The sequence below is a fragment of the Dermacentor albipictus genome, chromosome 2 (assembly GCF_038994185.2).
Source record: "Dermacentor albipictus isolate Rhodes 1998 colony chromosome 2, USDA_Dalb.pri_finalv2, whole genome shotgun sequence".
Taxonomy (NCBI): domain Eukaryota; kingdom Metazoa; phylum Arthropoda; class Arachnida; order Ixodida; family Ixodidae; genus Dermacentor; species Dermacentor albipictus.
The window spans coordinates 9,923,560-9,949,842 of record NC_091822.1 but is presented as its reverse complement, the minus strand read 5'-3'; the positions used below and the strand labels follow the sequence as shown (position 1 = coordinate 9,949,842).

At 48.2% G+C, this 26,283-nt stretch overlaps 1 protein-coding gene and 1 long non-coding RNA gene across 8 annotated transcripts in view; one reads left to right on the top strand and one right to left on the bottom strand.

Moving 5' to 3' along the window:
* The window catches only part of LOC139055869 (uncharacterized), a 91,174-nt gene that overhangs the window by 46,131 nt on the left and 18,760 nt on the right, over positions 1-26,283 (bottom strand). The window lies entirely within an intron of this gene.
* The window catches only part of LOC139055867 (calcium-activated chloride channel regulator 2-like), a 363,039-nt gene that overhangs the window by 333,241 nt on the left and 3,515 nt on the right, over positions 1-26,283 (top strand). For 3 of the 7 annotated variants that reach the window (XR_011511953.1, XM_070533442.1, XM_070533444.1), the window contains 2 exons: positions 12,961-13,062; positions 16,409-16,606. Coding sequence is in view for 6 of the 7 variants with exons in the window: in XM_070533442.1 (XP_070389543.1) it covers positions 12,961-13,062; positions 16,409-16,606 (300 nt within the window). In the remaining variant the exon portion in view is untranslated. Of the gene's footprint in view, positions 1-12,960; positions 13,063-16,408; positions 16,626-26,283 lie in introns of those variants that run through there. The other 4 variants (XM_070533443.1, XM_070533447.1, XM_070533445.1 and 1 more) reach the window with 3 other exon arrangements.

Sequence of the window (26,283 nt, the reverse complement as noted above, 5' to 3'; positions counted from 1 at the left end):
TCTGTTGTTGCGAGACGTAATGGGCATCTGTCAGTTCGCTGAGGGTGTTGCGCAACCCTAGCGCCAATAATTTTTCAGTCGATGTACCCATCGGCAGGCGGAGAGCGGTCTTCAAAGCCTTCCTTAAAGGTGTGTCAGCCTGCTTTCTCTCGGACTGTGTGAGGTGGTAGTAGGGCAGGCTGTATGTGATTCTGCTGACCACCAGGCTACTGACCAGTCGGAGGGTGTCGCTTTCCTGCATGCCTCTGTTCTTGGATGTTACACGGGCGATCATGCGTGATATCGCCTTGACACTGGTTTTGAGGAGTGTAAGGGTGTGTGTGGCCCACTGGTTGGACTGCAGCCACATGACTAGCCCCCTCAGCAATGGCTTCTCTGGTATGAGGTATGAGGTATAAAAGCTAGTTTTTTTGTGTGTGAAACGCAAAAACTAGCTTTTATTGGGTGAGCCTGTGCCCACAAAACACGCTACACTTAAAGCACAACGAGGGCGGCGAACACAGTCGGCGATCGTCGTAAATCTGATCTGTGGGTCAAGCGCGTCGGCTTTTATACAGCAGTCGTCGAATGTTCCAGTCTAATCGTTCGGACCCGCGTGCCTTACACAAAGTTCTACATCATTCGCGTCAAGCGATGATATCAGATAACACAAGGTTCGGTGACAACAGACAGCGGATAGAAGCATCGACAACTTTCCAGAAACTTCGGATAAATGCAGGCGCGTCCCGCGCTGTGCGATAACATTTGCTAGGCGGCAAAACGTGTCGCCCGATAAAGATAAGTACACGCGTCATTAAAGTGCCGCTTCGCTTACGATGAGCTTCTATTCCTAGGCCACGTCATCAGCAAATCCGGAGTACGCCCCGACCCGCAGAAAACAGCTGCCATCGCAAAGTTCCCGCAACCCACCGACAAGAAGGCAGTGCGCAGATTTCTTGGCATGTGTGCCTACTACAGGCGACTTGTCAAGGCCTTTTCACGCATCGCTGAGCCGCTGACACAGCTAACTAAATGTGACGTCGAGTTCAAGTGGGAAACGCCACAGGCCGACGCATTTCATGAACGCAAACGACGCATGCAGTCGGCGCCCGTACTTGCGCACTTCGACGAGCACGCCGATACCGAAATACACTGACGCCAGTAGCCTAGGCCTCGGTGCCATCCTAGTCCAGAGAAAAGATGGACATGAACACATGATAGCTTACGCTAGCCGATCATTGTCAAAAGCAGATGGCAATTATTCTACAACCGAAAAGGAATGCCTCGCCATCGTTTGGGCCACAGCGAAATTTCGCCCCTACCTATATGGCAGGCCATTCAAGGTGGTCAGCGATCATCACGCGTTGTGTTGGCTAGCTAACCTAAAAGACCCTTCAGGACGGCTGGCACGGTGGAGCCTCAGGCTACAAGAATACGACATCACTGTAACCTACAAGTCCGGACGAAAACACTCAGATGCCGATTGCCTATCCCGCGCCCCCATTGACCCGCCGCCGCAAGATGACGAGGATGACGACGCCTTCCTTGGAATAATAAGCGCGGAATACTTCGCCGAACAGCAACGAGGAGACTCGGAGCTAAAAGGCCTAGTCGAGTATTTGGAAGGGCGCACCGACGTTGTCCCAAGGGCATTTAAGCGTGGATTATCTTCGTTCACGCTTGAAAACAACCTACTCGTGAAGAAGAACTTCTCACCAGTCCGCGCCAACTAACTTCTTGTTGTTCCGTCGGCGCTCGTGCAGAAGTACTGCACGCCCTACATGACGATCCGACCGCTGGGCACCTCGGTTTTTCCCGGACGCTATCGAGGTTACAAGAAAGGTATTACTGGCCGCGCCTAACCACCGATGTCGCCCGTTACGTCAAGACATGCCGCGACTGTCAGCGACGCAAGAAACCGCCGACAATACCAGCGGGATTACTACAGCCGATCCAGCCTCCTTACCGACCTTTTCAGCAGATTGGGATGGACTTGTTGGGACCGTTTCCGCCATCAGCTTCCGGAAATAAGTGGATTGTCGTGGCGACGGACACTCTCACCCGCTTCGCTGAAACTAAAGCTCTACCGAAAGGCAGCGCAGCCGAAGTGGCTAAATTTTTCGTCGAGAACATCCTGTTGCGACATGGTGCTCCAGAAGTCCTCATCACCGACAGAGGAACGGCTTTTACAGCAGAGCTCACCCAAGCCATTCTGCAATACAGCCCGACAAGCCACAGGAGCACAACTGCCTACCACCCGCAGACGAATGGTCTCACAGAGCGCCTCAACAAGACCCTCGCCGACATGCTAGCAATGTACGTCGACGTCGAGCACAAGACGTGGGACGCGGTCCTGCCGTACGTGACCTTTGCATACAACACGGCGGTGCAAGAAACAACACAGATAACTCCATTTTAGCTGGTTTACGGCAGGAACCCGACGACGACGCTCGACGCCATGCTGCCGCACGTAACTGACGAAGAGAATGTTGACGTCGCTAGCTATCTCCAGAGCGCCGAAGAAGCCGGACAGCTCGCCCGCCTGCGGATCAAGAGCCAGCAGAGGGCCGACAGCCGACACTACAGCTTCCGACGACACTTCGTCGAGTACCAGCCTGGCGACCGTGTTTCGGTATGGACCCCGATACGCCGACGAGGACTCAGTGAGGAACTACTCCGACGCTATTTCGGACCCTACAAGGTCATCCGACGTATTGGCGCTCTGGACTATGAGGTGGTGCCAGATGGCATTTCGCATTCACAGCGGCGCCGCGCACGATCTGAAGTGGTCCACGTGGTGCGCCTTAAACCGTTTTACAGACGCTGACGAACTTCGTCATTTTTGTTCTTTTCTTTGCTACAAGTGCTTTTGTTTATTACTTTTGTTTGTTTGCAGCATCGGGTCGATGCTTTTAAGAGGGGGGTAATGACACGTGTACTTATCTTTATCCGGCGACACGTTTTGCCGCCTAGCAAATGTTATCGCACAGCGCGGGACGCGCCTGCATTTATCCAAAGTTTCTGGAAAGTTGTCGATGCTTCATCCGCTGTCTGTTGTCACCGAACCTTGTGTTATCTGATATCATCGCTTGACGCGAATGATGTAGAACTTTGTGGAAGGCACGCGGGTCTGAACGATTAGACTGGAACATTCGACGACTACTGCATAAAAGCCGACGCGCTTGACCCGCAGATCAGATTTACGACGATCGCCGACTGTGTTCGCCGCTCTTGTTGTGCTTTAAGTGTAGCGTGTTTTGTGGGCACAGGTTCGCCCAATAAAAGCTAGTTTTTGCCTTTCACAGTATTGCTACTGTGTTCTTTGACGTCACGACCACGTGACACTATTGTTGGCATGTGTTCTGCCCGACTCACCATTGCTGAGAGACACACCATCGTTCTTTTCACCGTCATCGAGCATCGCCCTCACGAACTCATTCTCGGTATGGATTTTCTTGCCCATCATTCTGCCCTCATTGACTGTTCGGCCGGCTCACTTCGCCTTGACTTCCCTCTTCTTGCCGACCCTGTGGACCCGCCTCCAAGCCATCTGAGCTGCACAAATTTTATTCGCCTGCCACCTCACTCTGTGACACACCTCGACTTGTTGTCCTCTCCAGCTGTACCTGACGGCAATTACGTGGCCACGCCAATTCCGGCCGTTATGCTTACACATGGGGTACCCGTGCCGCACACTGTGCTGAAAATTACTGGGAACCACACCTGCCTTCCCCTTGTCAATTTCGCGCTAACAGCGCAAGTTCCACCTCAGGGGATCTCCTTGGCTATAATTCGCGCTTTGCAAGATGATGAGGTCGAGCCATTCCCAGAGGGAGATCGTTACAGCTCAACCCATACCGTGACGTCATCGCACGGTACTGACGTCGACATTAAGAAGATGGTCTCCTCTGACCTTACACCTGCTCAAGCTGAAGCTCTTTGCCGCGTTCTTGAAGGCTATCGTGACATTTTTTACTTTGACAACAGACCCTTAGGTGAAACGTCCGTCGTGACCCATCGCATAAATACTGGCGATGCGAACCCTATTCACCGACGTCCACACCGTGTTTCTGCGTCCGAACGAGCTGTTATCGAACAGGAAGTCCAAAAGATGCTTGCAAAGGACCTTATCGAGCCTTCCTGTAGTCTCTGGGCATCTCCCGTCGTACTTGTCAAAAAGAAGGATGGAACGTGGCGCATTTGTGTAGATTATCGCCACCTGAACAAAATCACAAAGAAGGACGTGTACCCTTTGCCACGTATTGATGACGCTCTAGACTGCCTGTACGGTGCCACCTATTTTTCTTCTATCGACTTGCGGTCCGGCTACTGGCAGATATCCGTCGATGACATGGACCAAGAGAAGACTGCATTTGTTACCCCTGACGGCCTTTATCAGTTCAAGATGATGCCTTTCGGCCTCTGTAACGCGCCCGCCACCTTCGAACGAATGATGGACTCTTTGCTTCAGGGGTTCAAGTGGTCCACCTGTTTCTGCTATCTGGACGACGTCATCGTTTATTCGCCCACATTCGACACGCATCTAGGCCGTCTTTCAGCGATTCTTGACGTGCTCCGCCGCGCCGGTCTCCAGTTGAACTCGTCAAAATGTCATTTCGCTAGCCGCCAAATCGCCGTCCTTGGACACCTGGTAGACGCCAGAGGCGTGTGACCCGATCCGGACAAAATTCGCGCCGTTAAGAATTTTCCTGTTCCGAAGTCTACCAAGGACGATCGTAGTTTCGTAGGGCTGTGCTCGTATTTCCGACGCTTTGTGAAGGATTTTGCGATGATCGCACGTCCTCTTACCGACCTCTTGAAGAAAGGCGCCCCTTTTTGTTGCGGTCCTGACCATGCTGCATCTTTCTCGCAGCTGACTACTCTCCTTACCACGCCTTCAATTTTGGCCCACTTTGACCCGTCTGCCTCAATGGAAGTTTTAACTAATGCCAGTGGTCACGGCATAGGAGCAGTGTTAGCACAGCGCCAACGTGGACATGATCGCGTTATAGCTTATGCCAGCCGACTTCTATCACCTGCCGAGCGCAATTATTTAATCACAGAGCTCGAGTGCCTCGCTCCTGTGTGGGCTGTTGTGAAATTTCGTCCATACTTGTACGGATGCCCCTTCTGTGCCATCACTGATCACCACGCTCTCTGCTGGCTATCCTCGCTCAAGGACCCCACGGGACGACTCGCTCGCTGGGCGTTACGCCTGCAAGAATATACCTTCTCCGTGGTATATAAGACGGGACGATTGCACCAGGATGCCGATTGTTTGTCCCGCTACCCCGTCGACAAACCGGCTGATGCAGACGTCATCGCTTGCATTTTCTCTGTGTCCCAGTTGCTTCAATGCGGCAACGAGCAACGGCGTGATCCTTCATTACGCGCCCTCATCGGCCGTCTGGAGTCAACTCCTAGCGACGCCTCTCTCCGTATGTTTCTCCTTAAGGAGGGGACATTATACCGCCGCAATCTCGATCCACACGGCCTTGACCTTCTGCTCGTCATTCCATCGCACCTGCGTTCGACTGTCCTCCAGCAACTTCACGATGCTCCCTTGGCTGGACACTTGGGCGTCTCGCGCACAAAGGAACGTGTACGCCGTCGATTCTTTTCGCCGGGTCTCGCCCGCTCCGTGCAGAGCTACGTTGCCGCTTGTGAGCCCTGTCAGCGCCGGAAGAAGCCGTCCACACCTCCAGCTGGATGTCTCCAGCCGAGCGACATTCCACCCGAACCCTTTTTCAGTGTTGGTCTAGACCTTCTTGGATCATTTCCTCTCTCGGGCTCCGGAAATAAATGGGTCGCCGTCGCTACCGATTATGCTACGTGGTGTACGCAATCACCAGAGCCCTCCCGACAAGTTGCGCTACTGACGTTGCTGACTTTCTGCTTTCTGACATCATTTTAGTGCACCGTGCTCGGCGCCAATTACTCACTGACCGTGGCCGCAGCTTTCTGTCGGCAGTTGTCGAGGACGTCCTCCGCTCCTGCTCGACAAAGCACAAGTTCAGCACGTCCTACCACCCACAGACCAACAGCCTCACGGAGAGCCTCAACCAGACCATCACCGACATGCTTTCCAAGTACGTTGCGACCGACCACCACGACTGGGATCTTCACTTACCATATGTGGTGTTCGCGTATAATTCTTCGCGTCACGACACCGCCGGCAATTCACCATTCTATCTCCTATATGGCCGAGAAGCCGTGTTGCCCTTGGACACTTTGCTGCCGTCGGCCACACGTTCCGTCACTGAATACGCCCGCGACGCGATTGCACACGCCGACAACGCGCGCCAGCTCGCCCGCTCCCGTCTCGAGGGCTCACAGGAGCATCAGAGATGCCTCTATGATTGCCACCATCGTGACGTGCACTTTTCTCCGGGTTCTCTGGTGCTTCTCTGGTCACCCGTTCGCCGTGTGGGCCTTTTCGAAAAGCTGCTGTCGCGCTACATTGGCCCTTACGGTGTGGTACGACAAGTGACCGATGTCACGTATGAAATCAACCCCGCCGATCTCTCAGCGTCATCATCAGCTGCAAGTGACATCGTTCACGTGGCAAGACTAAAACCATACCACGCACCTTTCACCGCGGATGTGTAGATTAAGCACTGGGACGGTGCTTCTACAGCCGGGGGTGATGCTACGAATAGCCACCACAGTGTGGCTGCACTAAGGACGACGAAGACGACGTGTGTGCCGGCTTGATATAAGCGTCGCCATTTTGGTCTCCATGAGCTTACCTGTAAATAAATTGTAAATAGTATTCGGCTTCAACTTCACGTAACAATATTTTTGTTGAAATCAAGAAAAGAAATGGGCATGGGCAGGACATGTCATGAGGAGGGAAGATAACCTATGGTCATTAAGGGTTAGGGACTGGATTCCATGGGAAGGGAAGGGTAACAGGGGGCGGCAGAATGTTAGGTGGGCGGATGAGATTAAGAAGTTATCAGGGACAACATGGCCAGAATTACTACATGACCAGGGAACTTGGAGAAGTATGCGATAGGCCTTTGCCCTGCAGTGGGCGTAACCAGGCTGATAATGATGATGATGATGATGATGATGACAACGACGACGACGATGACGACGAAATGGGGCAGGAACTTGGAGACTGACAAAGAAACTCGGAAACAAGTAAAGGACCGCTCAAAGAGCGATGGAAGGAAGAATGTGAGGGTAACGTTAAGAGACAGGAAGAGAGCGATGTGGATCACAGAGCAAACGGGCATAGCCGACATTCTAAGTGATATTAAAGGAAAGAAATGGAGCTGGGAAGGACATGTAATGCGTAGGTTAGATCTCTGGTGGACCATTAGAGCTACAAAATGGTTGCCAAGAGAAGGGAAACGCAGTCGAGGTCAGCAAAATACTAGGTGTGGCGAAGAAAATAGGAAATTCGCAGGGGAAATCGGAATCGGTTGCCGCGGCACAGGGGAAATTGGCCATCGGAGCTAGAGGCCTTCGTCCTGAAGTGGAGTTAAAACAGGTTGTTGATGATGAGTATCAATATTTTGAGGTGTCTGCTTAGATTAGCGAAGTTGCAGGAGCGGCAGCAGCAGCAGCTGCAGCCGCCGCCTCTATCTATGCCTACTGCCAGTACGAAAGCCTTTCCCAGTGATCTCAATTTACCCCTGTCTTGCATATGCTGTCTCCAAGTTGTGCCTGTAAGTTTCCAAATTTCAACACCAAACCTAATTTTCTGCAGTCCTCGATTGTGATTCCGTTCCCAGAAGTTAAGAAGAGCAAAAGGTAAGAGAGCACAAATGCTGCCTAACGTTGTAGTTCTGCTTAGTCTTGGAATGAACACAAAAATGAAGTGCTATTGCCCATGTGTGCACGTCCAACCAACGCAATGCATTGTCAGAATTCCACATTGATTTGTTTCAATTGTGAACATTATTTTACACCTTCATCTTCTTCATCTGTATATATTCATCATCATGACCAGCGTCATTGTGTTTAGCGCGTGACCTGCCAAATTAACCTTTGTGGCTTAACAGCTGTCTCGCAAGTGGTGGAGGCTGCTTTCGATCCCTTGGTCCTCTACGCCTTCGAGTTTCCCTGGAGCTCCATTCAGGCCACCGCTTGCTCCGCCTTTCTGCCAGGATGCCCCAAGAAGATCCTCCAGGAGCCTCTGGCGTCACCGTCTCTGCCCCAGCGGCCGTTCCTTCATGGACCATCAGCACGCGGTAACGCGATCCCACCATGTTCGCGGGCCTCCGTAGTGACGACGTTGATGACAGTCTGGACAATTTTGACCGCGTGAGTGAGTCTAACCAGTGGAATGATATGCACAAGCTTCGCAACGTCGCATTCTACCTCACTGACGTTGCCAGGACTTGGTTTCTCAACCACGAAGGTACCTTGCCTGACTGGGCGGCATTCAATCATCAGCTTCGGCAGATTTTTGGCGCTCCCAACGTCCGCTCTGAGGTCGCCAAGAAAAAGCTTGATGGACGCACACAACATCCCAGGGAAACATACACCTCTTATATCGAGGACGTCCTCGCCCTTTGTCGCCGTGTCGACGCCACCATGACGGAAGCTGATCGTGTCCGTCATATCCTAAAGGGCATTGCCCAGGTCGCGTTCAACGCACTGGCGATCAAGAATCCAAATACCGTTAGCGATGTGATCGTGACTTGCCAACACCTGGACGCACTGCAGGCCATCTGTTTACAGCCTGTCACCAGTGACAGGTTGTAAACGTATGTTTAATTTCATACAACAATGCTTAATTTCATTAAACCTTACATAAAAACTTTCAAGAAATGAAATATTTCATTGTTTTTAGTGCCATTGTTTCAAAACTTGCATTCCCGAAGAGGTCACTGGTAGGTGCTTCTAAGTAAGCCCGGTAGGGGGGCGGGTCTGTTTTTTTTATTTCGTTTGCATAGGTTAACGCGGGTTTGTTTTCCTAAGAGGTCATTTACACTTGCATGGTTGGAACTATACTGGCCGCCACTGAGGCGACTGCACAGAGGGCAAATGAAAGAACGAAGTCGTTTGTTAACGAAACATGAACATATAGTTAATACAAACTGTCACACACACAAAACAACTGAGAAATATGCCAAAAGTCATAGAAATGTTCGTGCTGCTCTGGATGTTCTCACGAATGTAAACAATTATGGAAAACGATAAGGTCCGTGACCCGCCATCATTTACTTGACATGCGTCGGTGCAGGTGCAGCGCGTCGTTCGCGTGAGGAAAACTCGCTGCTTGCTTCTTGGGGATTATCCTTATCTCGGCCAAGGCACTGCAGGAACAGAGTGTAAAGTTCTTGCCTTCAGCCTCAAGTTTCCAGGACCGGCGGAGAGCACATGCTGGAGGTAGGATGGAGGCTGAATCGTCGCTGAGGTCTGGAAGCTCGGACCCGGAGCCCGAGAGCCTCTCTTCTCCCAGTCAGCTCTCTCGAAGTCTTGACGCTTGGAAACGCAGCACGAGAGCCTCGCTTCTTCCATTAAGCTATACCCAAGTTTTGAACCTCGGATACGCAGCCGGACAGCCTCCCTTCTTCCACTCAACTCTCCTGAAGTATTGGAGCTCGGACCTGCACTCCGCCAGCCTGCCTTCTTACACTCCGCAGAGCCACCACCTTACAAATAAATCTTCCTTTTCTTCCTTCTTTTCTTCTCCCTCCCCAAGAATCCGTGCGTATTCGTGAAGAGCTGTTGACCGAGGTGCTTCGTCATACCAGCTCACGCCACATCCCACCATTTTTATCTCTTCTTTTACAGTCACTGGCAATCTGCTGCATCAGGCACGTGCATAGCCCCTGTCATTGCAAAAGGCGCCTGATTATTCATACCGCGGGAGAAGCGGGAGCAAGCGGCTTGGAGCGTACGAACTAGGCGAACTAGCGCAGGCGGCACATCTGCTTGTATACTGTTGTGACGGAGATGCCTCAACGCTGCCGCCACTCTTGCGAAGGAGGATCCAAGGCGACGGTGATTAAACGAAACATTTATATGCAGTATGTACAAGGGCGTTACATGAACGGCTCTCAGGCCGGGGCATAATGGACTCGCACTAAAGCGTGCGGTGAGAAACGGGAGCACGCCTCTGCTTGCTGTCGTCGTCGTCGTCCCGTGGTTCGGGCATTTATAACCAAAGGAGTCGCTGCAGTTGCCATCAACTCAAACCTCCAATCAGGACCCACCACGGGTTGCTGTGCGAATTTCGACGAATGGACGAGAAGCACCTGCATCAGGCGATCCCGGTGAAGTGGTTCAACGGCGCCGCTCCGGCGCCACCGGATGTAAACCGAACACGACCCGCCGTCGGGCCGGGCGAATTCGTTCGGCGCCCAGCTTCAGCCGCATGCCGGCAAAGCGAACCTTTGTTGGGAGCTCTAGCACAACAATACTGCGCAGCTCGCGAGAGCAAGTTGTCCTGCGTAGCGTACCGTGGAGTGTCGTTATTGTCACCTTCCTACTACTGCGTCTTTAGAGATAAGACTTGAACCTAGAGGCCTGAAATTAGTGATTCCATGCGCTAGCCACAGAGCCCTCCCCTATCTCGATACCGCCCTTCTGTTCTATCCTCTAATTAGGTAGAGTAAGCGTGGGCCTCCGCGGCCACGTGATGGTCTACATTTGTGACAGGATGACACGGAAGTCGTTTTGTTTTGTCGTTGCGCCGTTTATCAGCGTAAGGCAGCGAACCAGGTGGAGTGGCATCAACGCGGGGCTCTTGAGCAGTACTAAGCTGGAATTGAAGAGCAATGAGGCAAATTTTGTGGTTTCGTCAAGGTTTATGGCAATGTTGTGCTTAATATGTTTTGTAAAAGTGTACGACCATGTGGACAGGACGTGTGTGCCTCTGCTGTTGTCTTTGCCAGCGTGGGGGTGAAGGACTCCCTCAAGCCATCCTTGAATGGCTTTTCCCTTCGCCTCCCATCACATGTATATGTGATAAAGCAATAAAGAATCAATCAATCAATCAATCAATCTGCGGAGGCGTGCGCTTGCGTCGGCAGCGGCGCGGTCGTTTGGCCGGCGCCACAATTTCGCTGGCGAAACATGCGCTAACGACGCATGTAACGATAGACTCGCCGTCACGTCGGATATACCTTTACTCATGGTAGCCTCCGGGGTGCTGCTTAGGCTGCGCAGCAACAGAGATCTCACTTGCTTTCTATTGATGTCATTGCTGCTGCCGCAATGTCAAACTCCAGCGTTTTGACAGCGAGCTTCCGCGATCGTCAAGTGCGCTGTGTTCATGTTAGTTCTTGCGCGCGCGACATCATGCTTGTTAATTTAGTCATACTAGCGGACAACGTTCTGTGGCTATGAAAGGAAAGCTACGGAAGCGAAGCGCACACAAGTTAAAGCACTTCTGAAAAGAGTCACGCGTTTCAGTCCAAGTTAGTTTGAGCTGGGGAAGACAAAACATAAACAAGTTATTTGCAACAGTTAAATAAGGTAGAACACACCAATTAGTGGAAAGGCTTACTTATTTTGCTGCTTTTCCCTTTCGCGTATGGGAAAAGGGGTATAAGACAATGCGCTACGGCACAGCAATCACTTACGATGCGCCCCGCATCGGACTTAGCGCCCACCTATCACGCGGTGAGCGTCGAGCAACGCAGCGTTCGGCGCGTCAACGAAACGTGCGCCTGAGCGAACGAAACGAACCAAAGAACTCGGTGTCTCGGAGGGGAAACGATCTACGCCAGCCAAACGTCGTGATCGGCACGGGCAGAGAGATAGATAGTAATCTAAACCGGATGCACGGCGAAGCGTCGTCAGGGGAGAGGGAGTCCTGCGACGCGCCTGGCAGCGGTCCCAATGCGCGCGCGGCGCGCCTCCTGTCGGGGCAGCGCCGTACATTGAGAGGAGGGGGTCTTCTGTGTTTGCCGCAAGATGGCTCTGCGTGTGCGGAAAGCGCAGAAGAAATGCAGCGGAAACGCACTTCGCAACTCGTGTAATTGTGACTTCTGTACGTTACATGTTCATAATTACCGATATACACCGCAGTATAACTTTCCACGGCTCGTTTCGAAGGCAACACCGCATTCACTAGAGGCGCGTTTGCACCGCTTGGAAGCATCGAACTCGTGGCTGAGTGGTAGCGTCTCCGTCTCACACTCCGGAGACCTGGGTTCGATTCCCACCGGGCCAATCTTGGAAGTTGCTTTTTATTTATGAAGCGCCTGCCGTGATTTATCGCTCACGGTCAACGCCGCCGACGCCGACACCCGACGCCGACGACACCGGCTTTTCTGCGACACGAGCTCCTTAACGCTATCGCGTTAAAATGCGAAACCGTCGCACATGGAAGCTTCCTCGATTCAGTGTCGGTTCCCAGCAACCAAAATCACTAATAACTTCCTGACTGCTTGGCACCGTAACACATTTACAGCAGTCACGCACCCGTAGCTTTCCCCTTATAGCCACAGAACGCTATCCGCGAGTATATTAGGCTATGTTTACAAGTTTATGCGGCAGCTAGAACTACTATTCTTACTTCGCATGGCTGTCCAATTATTTGCTATGGCAATCAATGCTTCGCCTTTTAGGCGAAACTGCAACTTTTTTTTTTACTTTCTCATGCTAGGAAGTGTTAAGATATAGTCGTGTTACGAAAATTTCACAAAAAAGCAATATCTTTTTTTTTCTAAATGTCCACAGATTTAGCGTCCATGCCTGTGGGGATATCAGGGGTTGCGTCGCCAAATACATGACGCCTGGCGTCCCAAACTCGGCAACGCGCTGGCCCATCCCAGAGGGCATGCTGCACGCGCCTTCCGTGCCTGTGGCTCTCTCGCGCCGCCGCACACGCGCACGCACGCACGCACTTAGGCCATGTGGGTAGCCAAACGAGAGTACGGATAAGTGTCACGCCCTTTAGCAATCTTACCTCTCTGTGAAAGGGCCGTGGGGTATCCCGAGTACATTATTGAGTTGCTTCGCTGTTTACCGCTGATAAAAAGCATTTATGGTTGTCTGCTGTTTGTTATGCAGGAATTGACGTGGCTGTCGGAGACGGGGTCTACAGTGCTGCGTTTTTCGCTTTCGACGTGGCCGGCCATTATGCTGTTCAAATGCGTGCCAGGGGTCGTCGAGGTACGTCCTACGTAGTGATTTTTCTCGTCTGTAGCCCAGCCATAGCAGTGGAAAGAAACAAGGTAACCTCACGGCAGGTGACCCAGCTTTCCTAAACCATTACTTGCCGGGAGGTCTACTGTACTGAGCTCATTATTGTCTGATAGAGCATGGGATTTCGGCATGCACAAAGTACTCGTAACCGTACTTCATCGCACCGAACCAAGTAGAACTTTCGTTCAAATAATTAAATTTCGGGCTTTACGTGGCAAAATCACAATGCGATTAGGAGGTATACACCGTCGAGGTGGAAGGAAGGAAGGAAGGAAAACTTTATTTGGTCCTGCAAGTAGTGATAATTAATCACTAAGCGGGCCGCTCCCACGTCGGGACCGGAAGGCCAAGCCTCACGGCCACATCGTGAGCCTGCTGGACAGCCCAGAATTGTTCATCCAGGTCCGAGCTGCGAAGTGCAGCCTCCCACCTGGATGCATCCTTGATCGCCGAGTCTTCAATTCTTTCGCAAGACCAGAGCATGTGTTCGAGCGTGGCTAAAGCACCACAATCTTGGCAATAAGGCTTTGTATACGTCTCTGGATAAAACATGTTCAGTCTCCGTGGGCAAGGATAAGTACCAGTCTGTAGTAAGCGTAATGTGAGTGCCTGAGCAGCCCGGCTTAATTTCGTCCACGGCGTGCGCACAGTGCGCGACCCTGCACGGGCGTCGGTGCGCGCCCGTCGAAACGCAGTCGTCGAGGGTCGCGATGGAACGCACAAACTCAAGCTTATGAGGCAAACCTTTCGAGGCATTTTCACTGCTACATTACAGAGAAAAGATATGTCTAGTGTTGTTTCCGCTCCACTCCTTTGTAAGTAATTCACTAATCGTGCTTTCACGAATGTAATTTACCAGGCTTTCGCACGCGGCTCTCCATTAAACAGAGGCCAGGCTAAAAGGATTCATTCACTTGTACCATGGCCCCTATGATGCACTTAACTAAGATGCACTTAAGTGTGGATACAGGTGGACTTGTGTCTAATATATTCGGAAAACGTCACTGCTTCAATGACCGCTATACAAGACAACGATGCATATGTCACGTTTAAAGGAAAGCTGAAACACCTTTCGAAAAAAAATGAGTTCCCTGTGTCATTCTACACTTTTTAGTCCACTCAACACGAATATCTGGTTTAAAAAGACAGGAAACGAACGCAAACGGCTGTTCTTCGCAAGAAAACGCGCAGCAGGGCCTCAGGGCATCGCGCGAACGCCGCTGTTGCCCGTGATTGGTCGGGATCGCTGCGACATCATTCACAAAGATCACCGGTCGGCGCGGCCGCTTCAGAGCGTAGCACGCTGTTCTGGTCTGGCTTCACAGATGAGTCGTAAGCATTCTGGAACGCTCTCGCTATCTCGGACTGCTTGTATTTTCGACTTACATGTTCAAACCGACAGTCGATACAGACAACGATGGCGGCAACGACAATGTTGAGTGTGCCAACAGCGAAACGGATGTGTGCACCTTCTCGCGCAGTGGAAATATTAGCTGGTACCTATGCTTCCTTTTTTTTTCCATGTAGCTGCACGCTGCGATGAGAAGAGAAAAAACGCGCTAAAGTGTCACTCGGACCTCGCTGCTGGAAGAATGCCGAAGCACTAACTTCTCATTAGATTGTCAACACGGGTGCAATTCCGTGATGTCAAGCACCTTGCCGCTGCTTGTCTACAGTTAGGTGTTTTTTTTTTTTCGCGTGTTGATACACCATCGTGAACATAAGTAGCGCGTTTCAAGGAGCGCACATGCAGGGCTGCGACGCAAAGTCATGCAAGTTGCTTATCATACACATCCAGATCGAGATGGCCCTGCAGGGCGATTATATGTGCAATATTCAGACTATGGTTCGACGACTTTGCGATTGTGGCTCTATCCAGAATCGGTATGCGTGCTGCATGCTAGTGTTGACATACGGATATTAGGCAGTTTTAGCACCGCCGTGTGGTAAACACGGTAACTTTACGGTAACTGCAACCGTACGTACGTCGAATGTCGCTAGGCAAGCCTAGCAACGCTAGCAACAACGCGTTTCCGCATTGGTTGTAAGGCCGTCCAGCTACGCTAAAACTGTGTTACCAGACGTTCATGGCTGCAAATGTTCGCATTTCTCTAGTGCATCAATGTGGAGACTGGAACACCGGAATTGGAATACCGCTTGCCCGCATTGTTGTCAAGCTCCGATGATAATCACTGTCGCTGAAATGGGCCGAGCAGAGCACAGTTGATTTCGTCGGCACTAAATTCTCTCTCCTCACCGCACGGACCCACTGCGCTGCTAGCTTCTTGTCCTTCGAGAACATGTGAAACACCACATCGTCTCGCCCGCCTGTGTTCGCATAGCCGAATGCTGTACAGAACGAGGCCATGTTGGGCGCCTTTGGCTGTAGGCACTCACGCAGCACAGAAAGGAAGCACAGTTCACGAAAATCGCAAAAGAGAGCAAACGTGAGCGGCGGCAGATCTCTCGTAGCGTCGTTTAGTAAAGCGCAGGACGGAAAGAAACACGCCAGCACATGCCAGCACGCAGGTCCGCCTGCACGCTCCCCGGGAATGACGTCACTCTCGCCTGTTCTCTCCTCCGGCTGCCTCCTCACCTGGCACTCCGGGAAGCGACGGGGGCGTGTCCGCGGAGGGGATTTAGAAAAGAATTTCTGCGCGCTATATTAACAAAACGAAGAAAAACATTTAAGAACTGTAAATAAATAGGTTTGTTCTTCCCAACCCCAGCAATTTATGGAGTTTCAAAACCGTTTCAGCTTCCCTTTAAGTGACGGTAAAGACCGCAAAAATAGCATGACTGCGAGTCATGAGAATAACCATTTATTAGAAGTCGGACCAAGACAATCAAGAAACATTCGACTACAGTGACAGTGGCGACCACAGTCGATGGTAGTCAAAATATGTTATGTGGGTCAAGGGCGCCACCTGCTTATACGTGACTCATCGTACATTCTAGCGTAATCGCTGGTGCTCACGTACGTTTCAGTATGCCTATGCACCACCATCACATCGCGCATGCAATCTGATTATAGAACATTCTCTCGCGGTAGAGTAGACGACTATACCCGGGAAAGTTTCAATACATGAAAGTGCATCCGGCGCTCAGCGATAGAGCTGTAACATTTGTAAACCGGTGAGAGGCGGTCACCTGAAGAAGGATAAAAAATGTATGCTTGTCAGTACAGTGGTAGTTGAGGACGACGAACCTGGCAACACACACCTTTGAGCCATCCAGAGCATGCAGACAAACGAAAGTAACCGACCACCAACTATCCAACTCGATCGAGGTAATACCTGCGTTCATCGTGCAGAAGCAAGAAATGGAAAGTGGAGTTTCTCCCGATTTGCTGATGCCGGGTCCCTGTGGGTGGGAGCCGTCGACAGCGACTTGGACTATGCGCCTGCGACCGTGCGAGATCTGCGCGTGGAAGGGGTGAGGCGCACTGCACAGGGGTGGCTTGTCACCCTGGCATGGACCGCATCGGGTGACCAGCAGGATCAAGGCACGAGTACGTGCAGCAGGCCTTAGTATGCTCTTGTTTGTGTATTTATCTTGTAATATTCAATTGACTGAGTTTAATTACTGAAACCGTAGAAGGTGACCATCTTTTGCTCCTATATCTTTTTGCACCTTTTACAAATTTTTATATTTTGTGTTTACCAAATATGCCGTTTGTGATACCTTGTGTCGGGTTCCAGTTTCGATTTCGAGTCGTTACGTCACGCCGTCACTCAGCGTTGTGTATTTATCTTGTAATATTCAATTGACTGAGTTTAATTACTGAAACCGTAGAAGGTGACATTCTTTTGCTCTTATTTCTTTTTGCACCTTTTACAAATTTCTATATTTTGTGTTTACCAAATATGCTGTTTGTGATACCTTGTGTCGGGTTCCAGTTTCGGTTTCGAATCATTACGTCACGGTGTCACTCAGTGCCAAATGCTGTCAGTATACCTGCCGTGTTTCCGCTCGCTGGAATAAAGCCGTTCTTTGTCTGGTCCCCGGCTCGAGCAGTGCGGCTGTTCTTTTGCGGCGCTTCGCGCCAGGCCATTAGGCCTCATGCTGTAGGTCCTGCGTCCGGCCACCCCGTCGACGCTACTACACTGTTCATGCCCAGAACGTTTTACACATCACCTCGTATTATCATGCTTTGATCAATGAGCTATTTACTGTTTGTGGTAAAGCTGGCGACAGAGTAGCTGCCAACGTGTCAACCGAGCGGTCCCGCCACCTTCACGCGGCCATGGATGACGCACTGTCAATGAGACGGGGGCATCACACCAGTCACGCGATATTACCGATTTGCGGAGATGCGACCTAGAAACCAGAACAGTGTTTAGCTTCAGTTTATTTCAAAAACACTTCACGAGACGTGTGCGCATTTTTGGTAGCTATACACGCAGTAACAGTACTTGTGCAAAGTATAGAAGTGGCATAATTACAATAAATATATAGAAGCTGAAAATTTAGCCTGCATGGGAAAGATGTTCCGAATTATTATAATCAAAAAAGGGTTCAGAAATTTCGACAATGAGAATCCCTTCTGGGTTCTTTTTCCTTTTCTTTTTTTTAACATAGGTAGGACAATAGGCAATATATTAACAAGAACACGGTTGCGCACGCCACCACCAAGTTCCAACGCGTACCCTTATAGCATATAGCATCCATCCATCCTTAAGGTAACTGGAACACGTCCAATCCATGTGCAGAGTAGATGAATATACATGCAGCTGTGGCGTTTCGCAATATACCGTGCTTTCCCTTATCGATTTCTAACTCATTGCCGAATCTCATCTGCGGTAGTATAGAGCTATACGGCCTGACCAGGTTGTTTCAGTTTAAGAGGCGAACATCACTTCTTGACAGGTCATTGTGGTAAGTTGCATATTCAACAAAGTTTACTTGATAACCTAATAATTATTCTCGCTGCGTTCGGTAAACTTGTGAAATTAAAACCGAGCCACAGGCAAATAATATCTGCTTAACAGAAACGCTTTGAATTGTAGCAGTTCTTAAACATTTGTCCCAGAAATGTGGTTCGAACTACCTTAGTTATTTCATCAACTGTTCACCAAAAGCTTCCTTGTCACATTTCTGGAAGAAAATTAACTCCAGCTCTTATGCATCGTTTAGCAGATTTTGCAAATCGATTTCTTTGCTTGGAGGAATGCCAGTAAACTGGAAGGGAACCAGAGGAAATCACGAGGAAGTAAAAGAGAAGAATATTACAGTGTAAGGCACCTTCATAAGCCTGAAAGAGCGTAGGTTTGGGCATGTTGGTATTCCATAAGTTTTACGTTTTTAGCGCACGAAAAGGGACGAGAGACAGAAGTACGCCGTGTACTTAGCGCTGCGTCCACGTCGTACTTCTGTCTCTCGTCCCTTTTCGTCCGCTCAAAACGTAAAAGTCATAAGCCTGATCATCATCATTATCATCATAATCATCATCATCATCTGCCTGGTTACGCGCACTGCAGGGCAAAGACCTCTCCCATACTTCTCCAACAACCCCGGTCATGTAATAATAGTGGCCATGTCGTCCCTGACAACGTCTTAACCTCATCCGCCCACCTAACTTTCTGCCGCCCCCTGCTACGCTTCCCTTCCCTTCAAATCCACGCCGTAACCTTTAATGACCATCGGCTATCTTCCCTCCTCTTTACATGTCCTGCCCATGCCCATTTATTTTTCTTGATTTCAACTAAGATGTCATCAACTCGCGTTGGTTTCCTCACCCAATCTAATCTTTTGTTATCCCTTAACGTTACAACCATCATTCTTCTTTCATAGCTCGTTGCGTCGTCCTCAATTTAAGTAGAACCCTTTTCGTAAGCCTCCAGCTTTCTGCCCCATAGGTGAGTACTGGTAAAACACAGCTATTATAGACTTTTCTCTTGAGGGATAACGGCAACCTGCTGTTCATAATCTGAGAATGCCGGCCAAACGCACCCCAGCCCATTCTTATTCTTCTGATTATTTCCGTCTCATGATCCGGATCCGCCGTCACTACCTGCCCTAAGTAAATGTATTCACTTACCACTTCCCGTGCCTCGCAACCTATTGTAAATTGCTGATCTCTTCCGAGACTGTTAAACATTACTTTCGTTTTCTGCAGATTAATTTTTAGACCCCCTCTTCTGCTTTGCCTCTCCAGGTCAGTGAGCATGCATTGCGATTGGTCCCCTGAGTTACTAAGCAAGTCAATATTATCAGCGAATCGCAAGCTACCAAGGTATTCTCCATTAACTTTTATCCCCAATTCTTCCCAATCCAGGTCTCTGAATACCTCCTGTACACACACTGTGAATAGCATTGGAGAGATCGTATCTCCCTGCCTGACACCTTTCTTTATTGGGATGTTGTTGCTTTCTTTATGGAGGACTGCGGTGGCTGTGGAGCCGCTGTAGATATTTTTCGGTATTTTTACATACGGCTCGTCTACACCCTGATTCCGTAATGCCTCCATGACTGATGAGGTTTCGACTGAATCAAACGCTTTGTCGTAATGAATGAAAGCTATATATAAGGGTTGGTTATATTCCGCACATTTCTCTGTCACCTGACTGATAGTGCGAATATGGTCTATTGTTGAGTAGCCTTTACGGTATCCTGCCTGGTCCTTTGCTTGAGAGGTGTCTAAAGTGCTCCTGATTGTATTTGCGATTGTCTTAGTAAATAGTTTGTAGGCAACTGACAATAAGCTGATCGGTCTAATTTTTCATGTTTTTGGCGTCCCCTTTCTTATGGATTAGGATTGTGTTAGCGTTCTGCCAAGATTCCGGCACGCTCGAGGTCATAAGGCATTGCCTATTTATTTTTTATTTATTTATTTATACAAGTACCTGCAGCGCCACAAGGGCATTATTGCAGGGGGGGACAAATTGAAGAAAAGTGAACATGTGAGAAAATCTTGATACAGCAGAGCACAGGTGGTAAAAGTAACAAAATACGTAACATAGATGAGTCATCTCGACGGCAAAACGGTCTTGTGAAATGCGGTGCAAATTTGCAAGACAGAAATGGAAAGGGTACACTATCGCATGAAGTGCAATGCCAGCCAAATGATATAAAGAATATACTACGACAGACTGCGTGACAATAAAGACAGAAACTCTGAACACGTTTTACATTCACCAATGCTCCTGGGAAGCCTATTCCAGTGTGCGGAAACATGCGGAAAAAATGAATTACGGTAGACATCAGTACGACAGCGCATTTCAAGGACTTTCAGCTCGTGATCACATCGTTTAGAGATGAAGTGGGGAGGGAAAATGTACAAGTTCTTGTTTATTCCTGTGAGATCAAAGTAGATTCGGAAAAAAAGTTCTAATTTTGCCTATACAGGGTTGCCAGTTTCCCTAGAACAATCTGCCCACCATCCTTCAACAAATATGCTGTTAACTGATCCTCCTCAGCTGCCTTCCCCGTTTGCATAGCTACCAAGGCTTTCTTTACTTCTTGCGGCATTACCTGTGGGATTTCGAATTCCTCTAGAGTATTCTCTGTTCCATTATCGTCATGGGTGCCACTGGTACTGTATAAATCTCTATAGAAGTCAGCCACTTGAACTATCTCATCGATATTAGTAATGATATTGCCAGCTTTGTCTCTTAATGCATACATCTGATTCTTGCCACTTCCTTGTTTTTTCTTCACTGCTTTTGGGCTTCCTCTGTTCCTGAGAGCATGATCAATTCTATCCATATTAAACTTCCTTATATCAGCTGTCTTACGCTTGTTGATTAACTTCGAATGTTTTGCCAGTTCTATTCTAGCTGTAGGGTTAGAGGCTTTCATACATTGGCGTGTCTTGATCAGATCTTTCGTCTCCTGCGACAGCTTACTGGTATCCTGTCTAACCGAGTTACCACCGACTTTTTTTGCACGCTCACTAATGATGCCCACAAGATTGCCGTTCATTGCTTCAACACTAAGGTCCTCTTCCTGAGTTAAAGCCGAATACCTGTTCTGTAGCTTGATCCGGGATTCCTCTATCTTACCTCTTACCGCTAAATCATTGATCGGCTTCTTATGTACCAGTTTCTTCCGTTCCCTCCTGAGATCTAGGCTGATTTGAGTTCTTACCATCCATTGGTAACTGCAGTGCACCTTGATGAGCACGTCCACATCTTGTATGATGCCAGGGTTAGCGTAGAGTATGAAGGCTATTTCATTTCTAGTCTCGTTATTCGGTCTCCTCCACGTCCACTTTTGGTGATCCCGCTTGCGGAAGAAGGTGTTTATTATCAGCATATTATTCTGTTCCACAAACTCTGCTAATAACTCTCCCCTGCTATTCCTAGTGCTTATGCCCTATTCCCCCACTGCCTTGTCTCCAGCCTGCTTCTTGCCTACCGTGGCATTGAAGTCGCCCATCAGTACAGTGTATTTTCTTTTGACTCTACCCATCGCCGATTCCATGTCTTCATAGAAGCTTTCGACTTCCTGGTCATCATGACTCGATGTAGAGGCGTAGACCTGTACAACCTTCATTTTGTACCTCTTAATACGTTTCACAACAAGGCATGCCACCCTCTCGTTAATGGTGTAGAATTCCTGTATGTTACTAGCTATATTCTTATTAATCAGGAATCCGACTCCTAGTTTACGTCTCTCCGCTAAGCCCCGGTAGCACAGGACGTACCCGCTTTTTAGCACTGTATATGCTTCTTTTGGCCTCCTAACTTCACTGAGCCCTATTATATCCCATTTACTGCTCTCTAATTCCTCCAATAGCACTACTAGACTCGCCTTACTAGATAACGTTCTAGCGTTACACGTCGCCAGGTTCATATTCCAAGCCTAATAAGCCTGATTCCATCTTGCAATTGCAAAACGTTCTGTATAGTGAATAATTTAAGAACCACTGAAGTCGCTTAGTGTGGTTATTGTGACTTATTCGCCATGTAAAGTTTGCCTCTTCAATGCAATCCACTTGAAACGAAAAGCAGCGTTTTCTGGTACGGGGGACTTATTAAAAACGTGTTCGAACTAAAAAAAAAACAGGAAATAGTATGCAATACCTTATTTCGCTCATTCCTTGCGATAGCGGCGTCTTTTCTCGTTTGGTGTATAAAAGAAACCAACGAACTTACTGAAAATTCTATCCCACACAACATGCTGTAGTGACAGGAAATGTTTAATGAGTATATACAAGAGTTCTCAGAAGGGTTTGGGTGCGTGCTAGTTTGTACGGATATGGTACGGATGGTACAGGATGCTACATGGATGGTACGGATGGTACACCGCTCGTCCTGTGTCCTCCCTTGTCCGTGTTATTCTTTTGGTGCTGTTTTATATATGAATTCACAAAAACCTCATTCGATCACGGTTGGACTATGGTGCCATCCTATGCAACTATGCAGCCCCGAGCGCGCTAAAGATGCTAGATCCCGTCCACCATCTAGGTATACACCTGGGCACTCACGCTTTCAAAACAAACACTAGTTATTTTTTTTTGCAATACTGCGAGTCTCAGTGAGACCAAAGCAGAGGGGCACGATTTTACAGAAAGAAACAAACAGGTCATGTTACATGGTACATTAAAAAAAGAAAGAAAAAAGGAAAAGGCTTTTTTAACTACTGCAGAAATCACCAATGATACAATTCTTTTGGTTGGTATCACAATAATGCTAAATAATACAACAATGTAGTTTGTATACCAATGCAGAAAATATTGCGTTACTAGAATTTATATAAAAAATAGCGAATGAATGACCCCTGTAAGATTAGACAACTTATACAGCTAACAGACAACCGTGCAGAAGCGGCCAGTTTGGGGGTTTGGGGGTTGAAATGCAGAAATTCCACGAACAGAAATAAGTATTACAGTTTAAGATATGTGGGTGTGTTAAGTGGCTTCTTTTCTGTTTGACGTCTCTAGTAGGTTGATGAACGATGAAAGTGACGGAGAGGAAACTATGTCTGCGTGGAGGAGATTCCATTCTCTGATCGCACATGGGAAAAGTGAAAACTTGAACGTGTCATTGCGAACACTGTACTGGTTTAGGGTAAATGGGTGATTTTTTCGCGATAGACGTGATGTAGACAAAGTAACATACTTAGTTCGGTCTATCTTATAACTGTCGTGCATTAGTTGGCAGATAAATTTTAAGCGGGCGTGTCTGGCGCTAACAGATAGTGTTTCAAGACCTGCATCAGCTTAGAGGTTTCTAGGGAAGTCATAGGGCCTGTATTTGTTAAAAATGAACCTCACAGCTTTTCTTTGCACCTTTTCTAGTTTTGATATGTGTGATGTGATGATATATGTGATGATGTGTGTGGAAACCAGATGTTAGCGTATTCTAAGACGGCGCGAACAAAAGTTGTATAGGTTAGTAGTCTGGTGTGTTTCGGTGCGAGGCGTAAACATCGTCTAAGAAAAGAAAGCTTGCATAATGTGACTGATGTAATATCAATATGTGAGTTCCATGAAAGGCCAGAAGAGAATGTCAAACCGAGGTATTTGTGGTTATTTACTTTATTCAGGCAAGTGCCACCGAGGGCGTAAGAAATTTATGAAGCCTTCTTTTTTGTTGTAGAGGACATGCATACAGATTTAGTGGTGTTAATTGACATTTGCCATTCTTTACACCAACTGGACACCAAATCAAGTGCTCTGTTTAATAATAAGTGATCTGCCTAGCTGACAATTTCTTTATAAATAATATAATCATCCGCGAAGAGCTTGATGTCACATTCAATGTTAGCAACAATGTCGCTAATAAAGATCAAAAATAGCAATGGGCCCATTACTGACCCTTGGGGAACACCGTAGGTGACAGCTACAGACCTGGAAGGGGTGTTATCTACAATAACATATTGTGTTCGATGTGATAAGAAGTTTTTATCCATGCAGTAATCTGACCACCTCCGCTTGCAGCCGCCAGTTTTGAAACTAATTTTTGCGTGGCTTACACAATCAAATGCTTTACTGAAGTTGAGGAGGATTATGTCTGTCTGGCTTCGGTTGTTTAGGTTGAGCGCAAGGTCATGCAGCACTTCGGTTAGTTGTGTGACCCTTGAGAGGGCACTTCTAAAGCCGTGTTGTTGAGGTATTAATATATGTTCTTGCTCGAGAAATATAGTGATATGTTTGAAGATAATATGTTCCAATATTTTACATGATGCGGCGATACGCGAGATTGGCCTGTAGTTAGAAGGTTCGTTGCTGCTGCCGGATTTATGTACAGGAATCACCTTCGGTTTTTTCCAGTCATCTGGTAGTTGTGCGGACGCGAGTGATTTGCGGTAAATAATGACAAGGTATTGGCTACACCATTCTGCATACGTTTCTAAAAATTCATTCGGGATATCATCTGGCCCGTTAGCTTTCTTGATGTCGATATTAAGCAATAGATTAAGAACTCCGGCATTGGTAATGTTTAATGAATCGATTGTTTTAGGTGGGCAGGGTAAGGAAGGAAGTAAGCCATTATCTGAAGTGAAAACCGAAAAGAAAAAGTTATTGAAGGCGTTCGCTGGAGCCGTTTTCTCTGCTACAGACCGTTCGGGTGACACACCTAAGCACGGGCGAAAGTTTTTCCAAAACCTGTGTGTTGGTGATGAAATCGGGGAATGTTGTGCTGAAATAGTGGTGCTTTGCATTTTTGAACTTTCCTTTGAAGTCAGCGAGAGCGGAGGTCAGTTTGTGCTTCAAAGATTGATTCGGCCCTTTTTTTAATAGTATGTCTAAGTCTTTTTACTTTACGCTTCGCTTGAGGGACCTCACGCGATATCCATGGGTTTTTCTTTTGTGGTTGGCAACGTCTCATCAGGATGAAGTTTGTTGTGCAGTGTAGCACAATTGACTTAAATTGATGCCACACAGTGTTGACGTCACAACACGTTTCTGAAGCTGCTTGGAGAAAAGCATCAAGCTCGTGTGCCGGATGAGTGAGAATACAGTCATGAGCTGCTCTACGAAAATCAAGTTCAGCACGCTCCAAGTTTAGCTTCTTTATGTTGCCTTCAAGCGAGAGCTTACATTTAGGTATGTCGTGGTCCGATATACCACCGACTATTGCCATCTCAATTACGTGAAGTGGTAAATGGTTACTTATGAGTATGAGACCAAGTATGCTATTCGTACAGCAGTGTGAGCGAGTTGGCTGGTCGACTACCTGGTTGAGGTTGAAGTTTAGCATTAGATCCTTAAGTGCTGCGGATGTGGCTCAAGTGTAGTGCATGGTACTCCAGTTCAGATCTGGTAAATTGAAGTCCCCCATGAGGATCACTCTACTGGAACGAACGTGGAATTGTATATACTCCTGCAAGGCAAGCACGCCTTCAGATCCACTAGTAGGGCTTCGATAGAATAGCCGCAACCAGTAAATATACCGGTATTATGGTACAATATATTACAAAATACAGCCTCCGCGTTGAAGACTTCGGGAGTGGAACGAATGTAATATCATTCTTAAGAAGCAGGGCCACGCCACCACCACGAGACAGCCTATCTTTACGATTAACGGAGTTAGCTGGTGGAGATATCTCGTGATTGAAGATATCTGGGGATAGCCAGGTCTCAGTGATGACCACTATATCCAGATTGTGTTCAAGTAACAGTTCTTCCAGGAGTTCTACCTTGTTTACTAGGCTTCTCACATTTATATTAGGCGCTGTTAGGGTCTCAAGTTTCATTGTTAGGGTCTTACATTTGTTTGAAATCGAGTGGACGATTTCGTTCTGTTTTTTTGTAGTGACAATCTTTCAATTTTTCGTGATCCCAAACAAATACGCGATCATTTATGTAGAGCTTATCATATGATAAAGATACTTTTTCGTGTTTTTCTCGATTGGGTTTTGCACTATCCCATAGTTTCTTACTATTCTCCTGAATTTTGCGGCTGAAATCCTCTCCGATAGACAAGTTGGAGCCTTTGAGCTTGTAGCCTTTTCGCAATATTTGAGTCTTATGTCTGGTGTCGAGAAGCCTGATTATGATTGCTTTGGTTTTATTTATTGAATATCTACCTAAACGGTGGATGCGCTCAGTACCTACGGGTTCCAGACCAAGCGTGTTCGTAATTATGTGGTCGTTCACAGCCGTTTCTACGCTTTCGCTGCTTTCTCCCTCTGTTTCAGGGAGGCCATATACTAATAGGTTTGCTCGTCTGCTCCGATTTTTTACGTCTTCGGCTATCTTTAAGCCTTTGTATGCACACCTTAATATCTCTTATCTCA